This window comes from Pollicipes pollicipes, unplaced genomic scaffold (genome assembly GCF_011947565.3).
Source record: "Pollicipes pollicipes isolate AB1234 unplaced genomic scaffold, Ppol_2.1 Scaffold_7261;HRSCAF=8764_pilon_pilon_pilon, whole genome shotgun sequence".
In the NCBI taxonomy this organism is placed as follows: Eukaryota; Metazoa; Arthropoda; class Thecostraca; order Pollicipedomorpha; family Pollicipedidae; genus Pollicipes; species Pollicipes pollicipes.
Window position 1 is genome coordinate 30,035,295 of NW_023597054.1, and position 14,854 is coordinate 30,050,148.

The following is a 14,854-nucleotide window of genomic DNA, read 5'->3' on the forward strand; positions in this document are numbered from 1 at the left end:
AACATCTAGGCTCTATAGTTTTTATCTTCGTTTGGTCAAGCTGGTTCTTGCCTGTGCCATTATCCTTCTCGGTTGAAAACAACTCCCGCATTCGTCTCCCGCACCACGCCGCTTTTGCAGCAATAATTGGAGCCCTATTTGCCTCCTTTGCTACCCTAGTCAAGTGACACACATGCGCATGTGACTCGAGCTAGCGGACGCTGCAGGAGCTGGGGTCGTTCTTCGTCGTCAAAGTCTGTCCGTGGTGATCAGGGTCACTGACAGCCGCTCCGGGCAGGCCGGTGCCGGGGCCAGGTGGTAGTCAGCTTGATTCAGGCTCTCAGTGGGCACACCGGGCTTTGTCACTATCAGGACAGCGCCGTGGGAGCAGGTCAAGCCCCCCTCAGGCTCCCCATGCGATCATGCATATAGAGGCCCTAGACCAGGCAGGGAGCCCCCTCCGAGCTAACGAGGGTGGTCCAGCTCGACCTATTCTCTTCCCCATCCTCTGAGTGTGATACTGCCCCCGGAAAAGTTTCTTTTTTATTGCTTGCACCGGTAAGCAAACCAAAGAGACGAGAGCTGAGGCCTCATCTCACCCGCTAGCCCAGACCGCTCCCGGCCGCCATGTTATGCGAAACAACACCGGCTCGAGCCGAGTTATCGCGTGTTTGGGGAAGAGCGCATTCGTCACCCTGCGCTGACAGACGGCCAGAACATGGCACCGGCTGCGCTGTACCCGCACGTGCCTGAAACGATGATGAGCTTTGCATGTCGTCACCGCAACAAGGACGCTTTTCGGACGGAGGCGGGGAGATAAACGACCATGCTGGCGTCGAGCATTCGTTCCCGAAATCTATTAGCGTTGAGTGATGGGTGCGCTAGCTCGGTCTGCTGCACGAGTTGCCGCTTATTCTTTGACTGTAGCTTCAGTAGACAACAGGAAACGCTTGCCGGATACACAGACACATTATTCATTGAGTTTTCTCCAGCGTTACGTAAAAGCCATGCATGCGTGCACGCACCGTAGCAGGGCTGACAGCTTCAGCAAGGCATGCTCCAGCGTTGAATTCTATTATCTCAAAGCATAACACACATACGAAAAATTTCTGTAAAGATGTTAGCATGAATATGTCATCTTTGCGCAGAGCAGTGTATATTGCGTGGTACGTGTTGCGATGGGATTCCAAAAGCGCTACAAGAACCCCAAGTGTCAGAACGTGAGTGTGAGCCAAAGTGACATTTTTCTAGCTGAAGAGTCATTTTGACTCACTGTCTCGATGCTTCGAAAACATGATGATGATTGGTGTTAAAAAGCGCGTCGCTAGTGAGGCCGTCTTGCGCTCACCTCACATCTTAATTAAACGGCGATTTCAGAGTGCTATTGAGGCGTGAGTTCCAATAGCGGTCAAGAACAGTACCGCATCACTTAGGTCGATCTAGGACATTCACCCACAAGTGAAGTCAGGGCAAATTTACGTCCAAAGAAGTGTCGTCTGACAGCAACAAGAAGTACACATTCTACCAGTGCATCCCTGACAGAGAGAATCTCGTCCCACCTATCGCACGAAGGGGCGTCTGCTGCGTTGCTCAGTCGGGTGAGTGCGTGCTAAACCATGGCCAATACGTAGGCGAGTCAATATGGCTTCTTTCCTTGACTTACGAAATGAGGACGGCCAGTATACTCCCCTAGGTTTAATGGACTTGAGCTTGCCCTTGCTGCTCTTCTGACCCCACCTTGTCTGCCATTCTGTTGTAACGTAGAGTTTTATTGACGCGTACAGGTCGCTCGCAGGACTCGTACGGCACCGTTGGGCGGCAGCAGGGTGGTTGCCTTCACAGCCTGGTCAGCTGATCCGTTTCCGGCCAGACCGACGTGGCTGGGAATTAAACCAGCTCTACCAGCTGGCCCCTCCGCCGCAGGCTGGAGAGTTTACTTACGGTTAGCTGCGCTAGATCTGTGTCTGCCGTCGATATGTTTTGGATAACCAAAACCGAGCTCAGCGAGTCAGTAAGCACTGTGTACGATGGTAGGTTAACTTGTACAATGCAGTCAAGAAAGACAACTCAGGATGGCGAGAACTTCGGCAGTAAAAACGGACGCCGATGTCGGTGACGCAATCCGTTCAGAGGCTCGCGACGACACGAATGCGCATCCGGCACCCAGGTTCGTTCTGGATCCATTCGTGCGGAAGTGTCGACCGTCTGTACGTTGTGCACATGAACTTTTGAGATCCATCTTCCAGCTCAGCAGCTCGCGTCAATCCCTTGCAGATTCTGGTGAGTGATGTGTCACATGTTGGAGGTAAGGCTAGCCATGGTTCTGCAATGAAAAAAAATAAAAAAACAAAAACAAAACACGAGGCTGCATTTGTTGTACATCTACTCCAGCGGTGCCGAGCCATTCACTTACACGTACTCAGAGGTGTTGCATCTTTCCTACCCTTCCCTGAGAAAAGAAACCACCAGATCTGCCGAGAACATCGTGTCGTGCGCTGGTTGCGTGTGAAACTGGTATATGCTGATAGCGCGCCGCATAGCTAACTAGCGGCGCCCCAGGTCCAGTGGTGACTCGTTGTCGTCTACGAGCAGGCTTGTCGTAGGTGACGTGCGGAACGCGCTGGTATCAATACGTATCCCTTGATAATGAATAATGTCCAGCACCTTCCTGCTGGATTCGCGAGCCGAGTCGTAGACTGCGCATGCGTAGTCGAATTTGAACCTGATCATTGAGCGATACAGCATGATCAAAGCTTTGCGGTCTACTCCATACAACACAAACCACCTTAAGGGTGTCTAGGGACTTAAAACACCTAGTGCGGAGATTCTTGAAATGGTCTGTATAGGAAAGACGGCGATCCAAAACCAGACCCAAAAATTTGAAGCTATCGGCCATCGGGATAGTGCTGCCATGCAGGTCCAAGTCTGGGTCGCTGCGATGTTTCCTCTTGTGGCAGAAGTGCATGCACACTGTCTTTGTCGTTGATAGTGTAAAACCGCTGGTGGAGCTCCATTTGGTGACTTTGTCCACTCAGAGCTGGAGTTGACGCGCTGCCGATGCCGTAGTGGATGCCACAACCCAAATGACAAAATCTTCCACAACTAACGACCGTCCGACGTGCGCGGGCAGGGTGTCTTCGATATTGTTCACCGTGAGCGCAAGCGACACCACGCCCAATATTCCTGCGAAACACCGGTGTAGCGGTGCCTCGAAAAGAAGCAGACTTAGACTTTGTGCGCACGCCTGGAAAAAATGCACATTATGACATAGATGACGTCACACGATGTGGTCTGTGGGGGACGCCCTCTTAACATAACAGACAGGCTCGCACAGTGCGGCCCGCATAGTGCGGCTCAAGCGGGACCAATGTGCGGGACCAGTAAAACCTGACTGCGGCTATGGAACTACACCCGAAACGTTGTATACATATCAACATGCAACGAGGACGGCAGTCGAAAGCATCTTTCATCCGTAATGCCAACACCTCGCCTCAACCGCTCTGAAAAATTCTAAACAGATTTTGCGATCTCGCATAGCTTTTGCGGACACGCTCGACCCCGTGCAGTTTTAACAGACACGTTCGATCCTGCACAGTTTTAACAGACACATTCGATCCCGTGCAGTTTTAACAGAAACGACAATGGTTCGGTTTTCGCAAATAATGTTGTGGACTGGCTTGAACTTCGGTTTCGACCTACCATTCTGAACTGATGGGCTTGAATTTGGCTTGGTGTTACGTGGTTTACAACCCATTGATTTTGGCTTCCATTTGGTGCGTACAAAACTCGAACCCCTGGCTTCGGTTGTCAGTCTCACGTTTATGAAATATGGTTAAGTTGCGCAAAGAGCAAACTCTGCACAAAGGACATTGAGAGGAGATAAGCTGGTAGATATTTCTGGGGAAATGGAGAAAGCTATCGAATGCAGAGCATCTTTCAATTGTGATTTATGTTCCTAAGACTTTGGCCACTGGCCTAACAGTTCTCGGTGTCCTGAAGAACGAACTATTTGGGAAAGTCTTGATGACGTTCAGAAAATTGATTTTCTACCCCATTTCGTCCTCCTCTATATCTTTGAACTTGCATCGGGGAAGTGTTTCCAAAAATGAGGAAGTTAGATGTACGCGAGCAGTGCTCACAGAGAGTGCTCGCCGAGCACTCTCTGTATGATGGTGGAGAGCAGCACTCCTACTTACCCAACATTCTCCATACCCCCCTCCCATTGGCGGAATCGTCGGTTGCTGGCCGCCGTCCACGGCGGCCGCGTGGATTGCCGTGCAGCCTTCCTGAAAAGATTTGCTACGCAGGGAACAGAAAGCTAGACAGGCACGTCTTCGATGCAAAAGTGCGCAATGAATGTCCTCGTGGATGCTCAAGACTTGCGCGATACACGACATGCCTGAGCAGTGTCGGCGTATCCGAGCGGTGGGGGGAGCAGCGGGGGCAAACTGCCCCTCATCTTTTGAGGCGGTGGCAAAAGTATCTTTTGACTTCCCCCTCATAATTTCAGATGGTCCAGCAGAAACCCACGGGCATGTGGTATTGTTTGCCGCGTCACTAAAGCAAACGAAGAAGGCCATGTCTGGTCCGGAAAGGAAAGGCCCATGTCTGGGTCCGGTCCTCCAAGGGCCCATGTTAGGCTGGGAATGGTCCATTTCAAGACGGGGAGGAAACCTCATATCACTTCCAGGGCATGGTTGCAGCGGCCCATTTCTGGTCTGGAAAGAGCTCATTGTAAGATCAAAAAGGCCCATCTCAGGTCGGGAAAATGGCCAGTCGTAGGTTCAAGAGAGGCCCCTTTCAAGTCTAGAAAGGGTTATCAGAAACTCAGAAGCCGCACGCCTCAAGTCATGTAGGGACCCAGAAAAAGTTGAGAAAAGGGAGCTTCAGGGTCGGAACGGAACGGGGAACTTAAGGTCTATCTCACTTTTGAGCCTGAGAAGCGCCCATCTCTGTTCTGGGGGTGGGTCCATGGCAGACTCAGAAAGCCAGTGGCGTAGTACCCGCGAGGCGAACTGTCCCCCATGTGACAGGAAAACGCCAAAACTATCTTCCCCCCCCCCCACTGTCAGGTGCCAAAATGGGGCCGCTGGCGGAATTGTGGAAAAAATTCGTTTGTTGCTTGTCATCCAAGTAAGCGTAGAGAGCCCATCTCAGGCCTCGAAAGCATCAATTTCAAGGCAGGAAAGCCCTATAACAGCTTTCAGGCATTGACAAGTCCTTCCCGATAGCTCAGCTGGTTACAGCGCCCATCCGACCCACCCATCCGTGGCTGGATAGGTTCGAGTTGCTTCAGCCCCTCGCTGTTTGTCCTTAACAGATATGGCCTGCTGCCCTTGACAGTGGCCCGCGCCAAATGCCAGAAGACGTCAGAGGGCAGGAGGGGACCTTGCCGGCACACGGCACGGCGCGCATTGCGACACCAGAAGCTTCCGCCACTAGGTTCTTCCGTTGGCCTGAAATTGCATGATCAGATAGTACAGATTAGTGCTCACACAACAAACATTGCTTAGCATAAGCTCTGATCCCAGGAATCCATCCATTTAAAAGAATCGGATGGAACCTGTAAAAAGTTAGCTAATAATTTAAAAAACAACGCCTGGATCAATAGTATGCATGCCGTTGCAGTACTACAGCACACACGAGCAGCCTATGAAAGTTGCACACTAGTGCATTAAAAGTTGTTTCAAGGTCTACACCCACAACGAGGTGTGTTCTATGAAGGCAACACCGGGCTCGAAGCATTCGCACATATTTCGTAGCCGGCCCGCCCGCAAATATAACCTGCTGGACAGCCTCGTCTTGATCGAGGCGTGAGAGCGGCGCGCGCGGCCACAACAAGCCTCTTGCTGCTGACGTCTGTGCTGCTCACGTAGTTAGGTGATTTTGTGGCCTGCTGGCTTTGGCTTGTTTCGCCGCTATTTTCCGCGTTATTAGCTCTTATGAAAGCCTGTTGGGATAAGAGCAATCAGAGGAGGATTCGCGACCGCCTTCCGGTCGACTGGCCGGCAATCGCCGATGGAAATGGGGCCGCCGCGCGACGCATGCCGATCTCGGGCCGCAGGTGGGGCCGTACGAGACGGGCCGGACGGCGGCTCAGCTGCCCCCCCCCCCCCCCCCTCCCTCCCTCCCTCCCTTCTGCCCCGGGCCCCGCACCGTGCGGACCGACAGCCCAGCCCCTCTCTAATCTGGAAACCGCCGCAGGAGACGTTCTCAAACACGACGACTTATGAACATTATTTACAGCTGACGCCGCCGACCAACTCATTTTCTTTTGACTGTATTCAGCACTCTGCCGTATTTCTGGCAAAGGACTGGTCACGTGGTAGCAACGCCCATCGCAATCCGTTTTATTGTGGTTAGACGTGTATTTTAACCGATATGCCACTGTAACTGTTAACCTATTCATGCGTGAAACTTGACTGTTAGTAGAGAATGTAGGTGCATCCCCACACTTCACAAGCTTACCCGTAGCTAACCTTGTGAAGTTTTGGGGCCGTAGATCGCAGACCTAAAGCTCAGCGGTATTGTGAGGAAAGGCGGAAAATATATCATTTGTGTCCACAGCAATGCTGCTATCCAATAACTTTGTATCGCTCAGTGACTCGGCCGCCGCGTGAGTTGCGGCCAGACTTTGTCACTGGTGACGAGTGGGGGGGGGGGGGGAGGGGGGTCTTTCTGATGCGCAGGCGCTACGGTCGCCACGCCCCGTTAGAATAGGATGTTTGCAAAGCGTGCAATCGAAATACGGTGTCATGAACTCCCACACAGTTAAAAGTAGTGCCCCAGATTTAAATGTGGTTTTGAAGTGAAAAAGCCATTTTGAAGACCCATCAGTGTTCTTCATTATTCTACTCTTTACAATCCAAAACCTAAGCTCCTCTAGTCTCTCAGCTACACATCCGCGAAAATGGGGAAACGTATATCGGGAGGGTATTTCAGGGTCATCTTGACATTCATGACGTTATAGTGACGTCATTCGAATCCCGTCATTCCATAAGCCATGCGACGTTGAAGCCCAAGAGAAACATAATTGTTGAGGCGTTCATATCTAGCGCTTGTGAGCGCCATTTCCAGATATATCGGCCGTCGATTGGCTCTCAATCAACGTTGTTCGGGGTGTGAGGATATAATTAAACCATGACGCATTGCGGAGATATTTACTAAACAAAAAATTGTACTGTCTAGAGCAGTCCTACACTTAAAAAGTATACAAATCATTATAAGTGAGCTTGTTTCATCATGTCTGATGCTTGCCTCAATGTTCTAAAATGCAAAACATTCCCTGCAATGTAAAAAACAGCTATGATAATTTATTCTTGTGACGAATTCATAGGCTATTACGCTTACATAAGCAGACGTCCATTGACATTATGATCATTTGCGGAGACGTTAACGATCATTCGTAAGCACGTCTTCCACTTCCACGATGGCCTACGCGTTATTCAACAGGCGGGACCACTGTTGAGATGACCTTCTCAAACCCCTCGAGCTGTGGTGTTCTGGCCAGCTTCCGCCAGCCGATCAACGCCTGGCCAGCCCGAAGAAAAGCACGTTCAATTCGCGGCTGTTGGTGTGGCACAGGCGCATAGGGATGGGCCGCACTCTAGAGTCGTTATATCTATACCAGTTTCCAAAAACTGCTGTCTCTTCATCTGGCAGGTCCGCTCTGTTCTGTTCGTTGTGCGTGGCCACAAACGCTTCCGTGACGTTCGACCCAGGTCGGGGCCTGAGCCCGCCGATCCCGTGCAAGACGGAACAGGTACGATTACATGCCTGCTGTGACCTTTTCCCAAAGAAGAAGTGCTTGACGGAGATGAAAAGCCAGTGGATCCCATGTGCCAAAAGCGTCGGAAGAGCTAAAAAAAAATCCCGATTCAAACGACTTGGTCACAAAGTCGACGCAACTGACGCGTGACCGCAGGTGAGAAGACCCGTTGTGGATCTGGTCGAACCGGGGCATTTTTTTTTTGGTGGTTTCTAAGCAGTCGAACGAGGACCTTTTGCAAGAAAAATGACTTAGGTGCAAAATTGAACTAAATAGCTTAATTGTTAGTCATGAAATCAATCAAAAGGGATAATTTCGAAACAGCAGCTTTGTGCTCCAAATCAGGCACGCTGAATTGGTTATGAGCACATACAGTTAAATTACTAATGGAGAGGTGACGGTGGCCCTTTAACCCAAAAGTCGATATGCGGCGATGTGACGCCGAGCAGCCTGACAGCAGCGGCACGCCACGGCGACCACCCGCGCAACCAGCGACCGCACTGTTGGCCCGACACGGCAACCGCCCGCACAGCCAGCGACTACACTGTTGGCCCGACGCGGCGACCGCCCGCACAGCCAGCGACCGCACTGTTGGCCCGACACGGCAACCGCCCGCACAGCCAGCGACTACACTGTTGGCCCGACACGGCAACCGCCCGCACAGCCAGCGGCCGCGCTGTTGGCCCGACGCGGCAACCGCCCGCACAGCGACCGCACTGTTGGCTCGGGAGCTAGTCTTTTGCCAACTGTGCAAAACTGCAAGCAAAACAGCACCCATGCCAGAACAAACAGTGGCCCTAAGTGGTTTACCGCATGCTGGACGGTGACGCTCATAGTTTACGGGAGCGCTGCGCATGGTCCGAACACAACGCGGATGGACCTCAGGCTGAACGGCGTCTGACGGGCGCGCGGCTGATCGTCTCCCCTCAGCCTCGGCCCAGGCTGGAGAGGCGGCAGGGATGAGGTCCGCTGGGTCGACAGGCATATCTCGTTTCTGATCGTACGGCTGTGCACGAGCTAACTTCTGGTCAAATATTTGCAGAGTCATTTGCTGCGGCTGACATATATCCTGGGTGTTGGCAAAACCATTAACAAACACTCGGACCTCTATGTCAACATGCTGATGACCCATTACTAAGAGCGATGTCCATTGGCCGCTAACGCGATGGCCAGCCGCAGATCGGTGGGGTGTCGAGTTGGGAGAGAGGGGTCAAAGGCACGGACAATAACAGCGTCATCCAGCACGGCCGGCTCGCAGCACGCTCGCGCTGATGATCCTCGCCGATTGGACATGCTCGACCATCCACGTCTCCCCACAGCTCTTCGCACCTAAGATTTAATGATAATATGCGTCGATGCTGTGGTTGCTGCTCTAGTTTGACGTTGTCCTGTGCCGGCAGCATAGGCGCCGATGCTCAGGGCTGCTTGGGACGGGTGTGGGAAAGAATGGATGACACTCATCTACTATGCGTAGAGAACGGACAACGGTTTTGCATATACGATCAAAACCGGAGATACTGCACGGTAAGTTCTCTCTACACTCAGTTTCCCCCGTGCCGCTGTGTGGCGTGAGGTGTGTTAACGCGTGCCTCGTGGAAAGTGCCCGCGTGATACGAGGGTGGCATTGGCCCGCCACGTGCGCTGACCGCCTCCTGCCCGAGGGTACGTCCGTCTCGGTGACACGCAACACTGGGAACGGGCCGCCGTCAGCGTTCCCACGATCACTGGAAGCCGATCGATCTAATAAAGAGCACGTGGAATGTGATCGAAGGGACCACCGGGCTCAATTGAAGGGTACGCCTCTGAATTTGAGAGGGAGGTAGCAATTATTTACGGGGCTGGATACAACTTCCCGACCGGGTTATATGAACCAGGCGGCTTAGCCTAGCTTGCTTAAAAAGGCAAATATATTCAAAGTGCCTTTTAGCTTCTCACTGGCACTCTCCAAATACTGGAAAAGGTCGAGGTCTGTAACTGGCGTGGAGTGGCCGTGCTCCCCCCCCCCCCCCCCCCCCCCCCCAGGACCCCGCACACTCCCCGGATGGCGATGACGTGCCAGTGCGCATACCACTCATTGCGCGGCAGCCACCGACCGCTGACGACCTGAGCCGATCAGCGGCGAACGTCTGCCGGACGCCGCAGCCATTTGCCACTCAGTGACAGCGAGGCCAACAAGCACGTCAACAGGAGGCTTACCTTGCCCCCGCTAATCCCGGATGTGTCGCGTGCCGGCGGCGGCGCTCTCTAATGGAGTCGGTCGAGCGGGCGGCGGCGCAGGGGCGGGAGCCGGGCCGAGCCAAATCGGCGGCTAATCCCCCCGGTCGCCTGACGGACGGCGGCCGTACCATGACAACTCTTGCCGAGCCTAATGGCCGAGTGGAGCGACTTGGTGCGGCGGTCCTGCGCGCCCGTCCGGACGCCACGACCGATTGGGTCGGATGGGGGAGCGGGGCTGGCACGCGGCCGCCGCCGCCGCTCGATTGAGGGCTCAGGCACGCACAGTGGCGCACCCAGGAAGGGAGAGTGGAGACTGCGGCCTGCGGTATTTTCAGCTGAATTCATTATGAACATGACAGTGCATCGATTATATCGATGCATCCCGGACCGTCATCGGGAGAGTGTCACTTTTCAGCTCGCAGGCCTGCATCTTAACGGTGGTAAGAAAAGCTCGCGAGGCTTCGAGGCAGGAGAAGATTGCAAGCCCGAGGGATTTGGCGGCCTTTCCATTCTAGATTGACAAATTGTGCATACCCTTTTTCTTGAAACGTTGTATTTTGTTCTAATTTTGCGTGCCGAGCTCATCAAACGAACGGTGTAAATATAAACTGCATAGCGTAAACCTGCAGTTTTCTCTCACATGTAGTTTCGTATCAGCAGTTTGGCATGAGGCCAGCAATAACCGTTCACTGCTGATTCAGATGGCGTGCTCCCTTTGAATTCGATGCCTTCCACGAGCGATCAGAGGACACAGCGACATGTTGAATTATCAGACAGCAGGGAAAAACCGAATGCGTACGTATACACATGCATGCATGCACATGTATTAATGTCCATATATGCAACGTAACTATTTTTGTGTGTGTATGATGTGTAATAGCATGTGTGTGTAATACAAAACGACAAGAATAACACAGATTCACCACATCCTTTGGTGAATGATCAGGTTATTTGCAGTCAACGTGTTCTGGGGATTTTAAGCCCACATAGCCCCCGTAGTGAGTGTGTCAGTGGTGCTTTACAAGTCATTAATTTGCACCTACCAAATGGCTAACTGGACGCTTAAATCGGCTTCAGCGCCCTGCGCTAATTAGACCAGACATTGAGATCCAACACCCTGAAATGGTGGACTTTAGGTGATATATTCTGAAAGGCTGCTAGGGGAGCTGAGGTCGCTAAGGCTATTCAAATTCACAAAATGCCTCTTTAATGGTATCTCCTCTCTAGGAATCTTTGCACGCTCTTTTGATCTGTTCACTTTTGACTTTCATGCGCTGTTGAGGTGTATATTCCTTATCTGTCATATTCTAAGTCCTTTTCGGTACCATTTCTCGCAATTTTGCAAGTTTTTCAAACTTTGCCAGGTTATTTCCCGAAAGCTACAACGTTTCAGTCATGGTTGACGATGAATATCGGTTTCACGATGCTCACAGAAATGACCACGGTCAAAGCAAGCTGCCCGGTCAAAGCAAGCTGCCAATCATCCACCTACCTGGCGACAGCGCAGGTAGCAGAACGATAGTTTACATTTTTTAATGCGACTGTCATTTCGATGCGTATGCATTTGAACGCGTCGGTTTCAGGCCATACGTGTATCATGTTTTTAACGATGCAGGTTGCAATATCGGCCCAATGTCCTTTATGTGATGTCTTCGTCCAGCGGTTCGGCTCAGCTCGGTCAGAGAGAGACGTACGTGTAGCGACGCGGCGATCCGTATTGCACCGAGTCCAGTGGCGTCCTGCCCCTGCTATCTCAGACAGGCACGACATAACATTTAGTTCGGGTGAACTACCACTCCTAAGTCAGGTTGCATACACGCACCTATCCCGCGTCCCGTGTGGTCCCCCACGGGACGGCGGTCAGCGCCCGCGGCGATAGGTCGCACTCCACCGCGAGGCCGAGGCCGCACCGCGACATGGCAGGGACGGCATGCTGCGCCGCCGGGCCGGCTGGGCGCGCTAAACACGTTATGGCCGCATGTTGTGTCAATTCTCTCGCCTCGTGTGTACCCATCAGATGTTTCAGGAATATATGGGACAATCTGAGTCTTGGTGTGCATGTTCATCCGAAAATGGGGTATTGGCTTACCTTGCGCACTATATTTCAGGTATCGTAGTACTATAGTATTATATGTCAGGTATCAATCAGTGGCGCAGCCAAGGGGCTACAGGGGGCACGCTCTTTCCCTCTCCCACTCTTAAAGCCCCCGAGGACTCCGGGCCAGGAGTGTCACTGCCTAAAATCGGTTGAAGGGAGGTTCATCCGGAAAGGTTTCTCTAACCCTCCCCCAAACTCTGATTCTGCCCGGATTTCGGCGACTTGAACTTGCCTTCTTGATGTTAAAATAGAAACTTTTCAGATGTGTGTAGCCTCAAAAATGTTTTACTCCCGGGCAATGACTTCCTATTTTAAGTGAATGTGATTTTTATGAAAAGCTTAGAATGGGGCATAAGTCACATAAATAAACATATTTGCAAATCTTAGTAAAGGATCATTAATGTTCGCGCTTGTCGCTGATTGTGTCGTATAACCACCACAGCCGCGACGATCACACGAAAACACACTTGCCACTGTTGGTAAAAACATTCCTTAGCTTTTATCTGGGTCACCACATACTTTTAAAGGCAGCCGCATATTGAAGGTAATTGTTCTTTATCCCACTCCAAGCAACGCCAGTTCAAAAAATCTATCAAACATCTTCAGATGGGCTTAATATGTGAAGGGGCTAGCGTGACAAAAAATGAGATGCCTACAGGATACTTCTTTGGCACAGAACTAATAATACTAATAGTAATGTGTTTAGATAACCAATGACCCAGCATCCCCTTTTTGCTAGTATGCATTGAGAGGGCTTAGAGGAGCATTGGATGGGGGTAGTGGCCCCCGAAAGTGTATTAAGTAACGGCTCTGTCCCCCCCCCCTCGGGGCCGACGATTAAGGGCGCGATTTGTGGGCCCTAACAGCCCGAAAGGCTAGCTAGAAGTCGCATGAAGGGCCCCGGCCCACAGGGGCTGGCTCTGAAATGTCAGTCAGTAAATGCTATTTTCCGCGCCTATCACCGACCTAAAAATAACGCAGGTGAATTATGTGTCCGGACTTTATTCTAAGTTTCTGAATCGATGTCTCGAAGCGTTCAAAGGCCCTTTTTCAGATGCCTCGTCATTTTTGGCCGCCGGTTGCCGCGTGCTTAGCATTAGTCACAGGGCCAACGACCCGCGGCCTACAGAGACTGCTGCACCGAGCGTCGGGGATTCGTTTGTATACCTTGCGAGCGCGTGTGTTCAGAACTATGCTCCACAGCATTTTCACGTATATATTCTGACTAAGGGCTGAACATTCTCAGACAAAAATGGGCTCCGTAATGTTTATACAACTCTTTTGACACCATTTGTACAACAAAATCTACATGCACCAGGTCTTCAGGAGAGCGCTTCACAGATTGGATCAATCCGCGGAATCTGGATCAATCCGTGGACCCGAAAGGACTGATCAGAGGTTTCCGCCAACATGTCGATTAGAAACGGGCCCGACTTTCAAATTTACCACCGCACACAGATCGAACGGAATGAAAATCAGTCTAATAAAACTTACCACTTAAAATCCCCTCTGATGTCCAATGGGGACATCAACTCAGGAAATAACCTCTAAACAAATACAATATAGTACTTTCAATTCCAAGCAGTGCACAAAACTGTTACATAGAACCTGACTCAGCCACATACTCTACAAACATTTTTTTCTGATGAATAGATCACATTGACAGACTGATATGAGTGATGCTCCTATATGATGCCATGGGAAACTGGGGCTCCCATTCATTTCAAGTAGTTGAAATGTCTAGCATTCTAAAACCCTACCTTATCTTAACATAGCCCCCATTCCTCCTGATCTTGCCAGCAATCCCATTTAACCCCAGGTGACCGTGCACTTCAGAGTTGAAAAATATGATAGAAACATTTGTGTTGGAAATGCAAGCTCCTGTCTGAAAAAAATTGAAAGTTAGCTCCATCAAAACTGCAAGTTCTATCTACCTAATCAGTCAGCCAACTTTATGAGTTTAGAATACCTTAACTTCAGTACTCTGCTTCAACCGATCAATTTCCATGTATGCCTGAAAACCATTGTCGCATCCTCACAATTATTTTATTATCCACTTTCGTAACTCAAAAGAAGATTTGGTAAGATTTGCATTAGTTTGTACGATCACCAGAGCCCTTGGCAAGTGTCTAGTATAGTTGTGACATGTGAAAACGCCAGCGGTTATTGCAGATGTCGGATGATGGGTGATAAGTACCTAACTTCCGCACTACGTTTTGTGAACATGGGGTATTCTATATTTATGTCTTAAGTATTCTCGGCGGATGAGAAACGTTACGCACTTTGAATAAACCGCCGCGCCACCCAATAAAGTATTTATGCAAGCTTTTTTAACGTGCTGACAACAAAACAGCGTGTACAGAGCTTCGTATTATTGCCAGTATGCATGTACAAACTTGTGTTGTACTGCGTAAATGTCAGGCGTCGTGATCTGTTCGATGCACGATTGCAGTTAGAAATAGCTTTCGTATTTTTTCCAGCATGAGCAAAAAAGGAAACTTGCATTGGCATTTTAGCTGGCATTTTAGCGATAGGATTGAAACTTGACGCAGCTGTTTCAATCCCCTCAATAAAAGAGATGTACCGCAGGCGGTGGACAGTTGCACGCATGGATTGCTGTGCTAATGCAGCCGGTAACCTAGCAGGAAATAAGGGTTGAAGTTGAGGTTATTACATTCGTCGGTGTGTCCGAGAATGGATATACGCACATGGAATATCATGTATCAGGTGAGATGGCCGTTCTAGCAATTTGAGACTGTCCAGATGAGCGTCATCCGTTCTTGCAAACTGGG

General features: G+C 50.9%; 1 protein-coding gene across 1 annotated transcript in view; it reads right to left on the reverse strand.

The window, feature by feature from the left end:
* Nucleotides 1-190: 190 nt before the first annotated feature.
* LOC119111286 (homeobox protein Nkx-3.2-like) overlaps nt 191-14,854 on the reverse strand; it is a 27,285-nt gene continuing 12,621 nt past the window's right edge. Inside the window, exon 4 of the mRNA XM_037235103.1 lies at nt 191-235. Within this exon, the coding sequence (XP_037090998.1) occupies nt 191-235 (45 nt within the window). The remainder of the gene's footprint in view (nt 236-14,854) is intronic.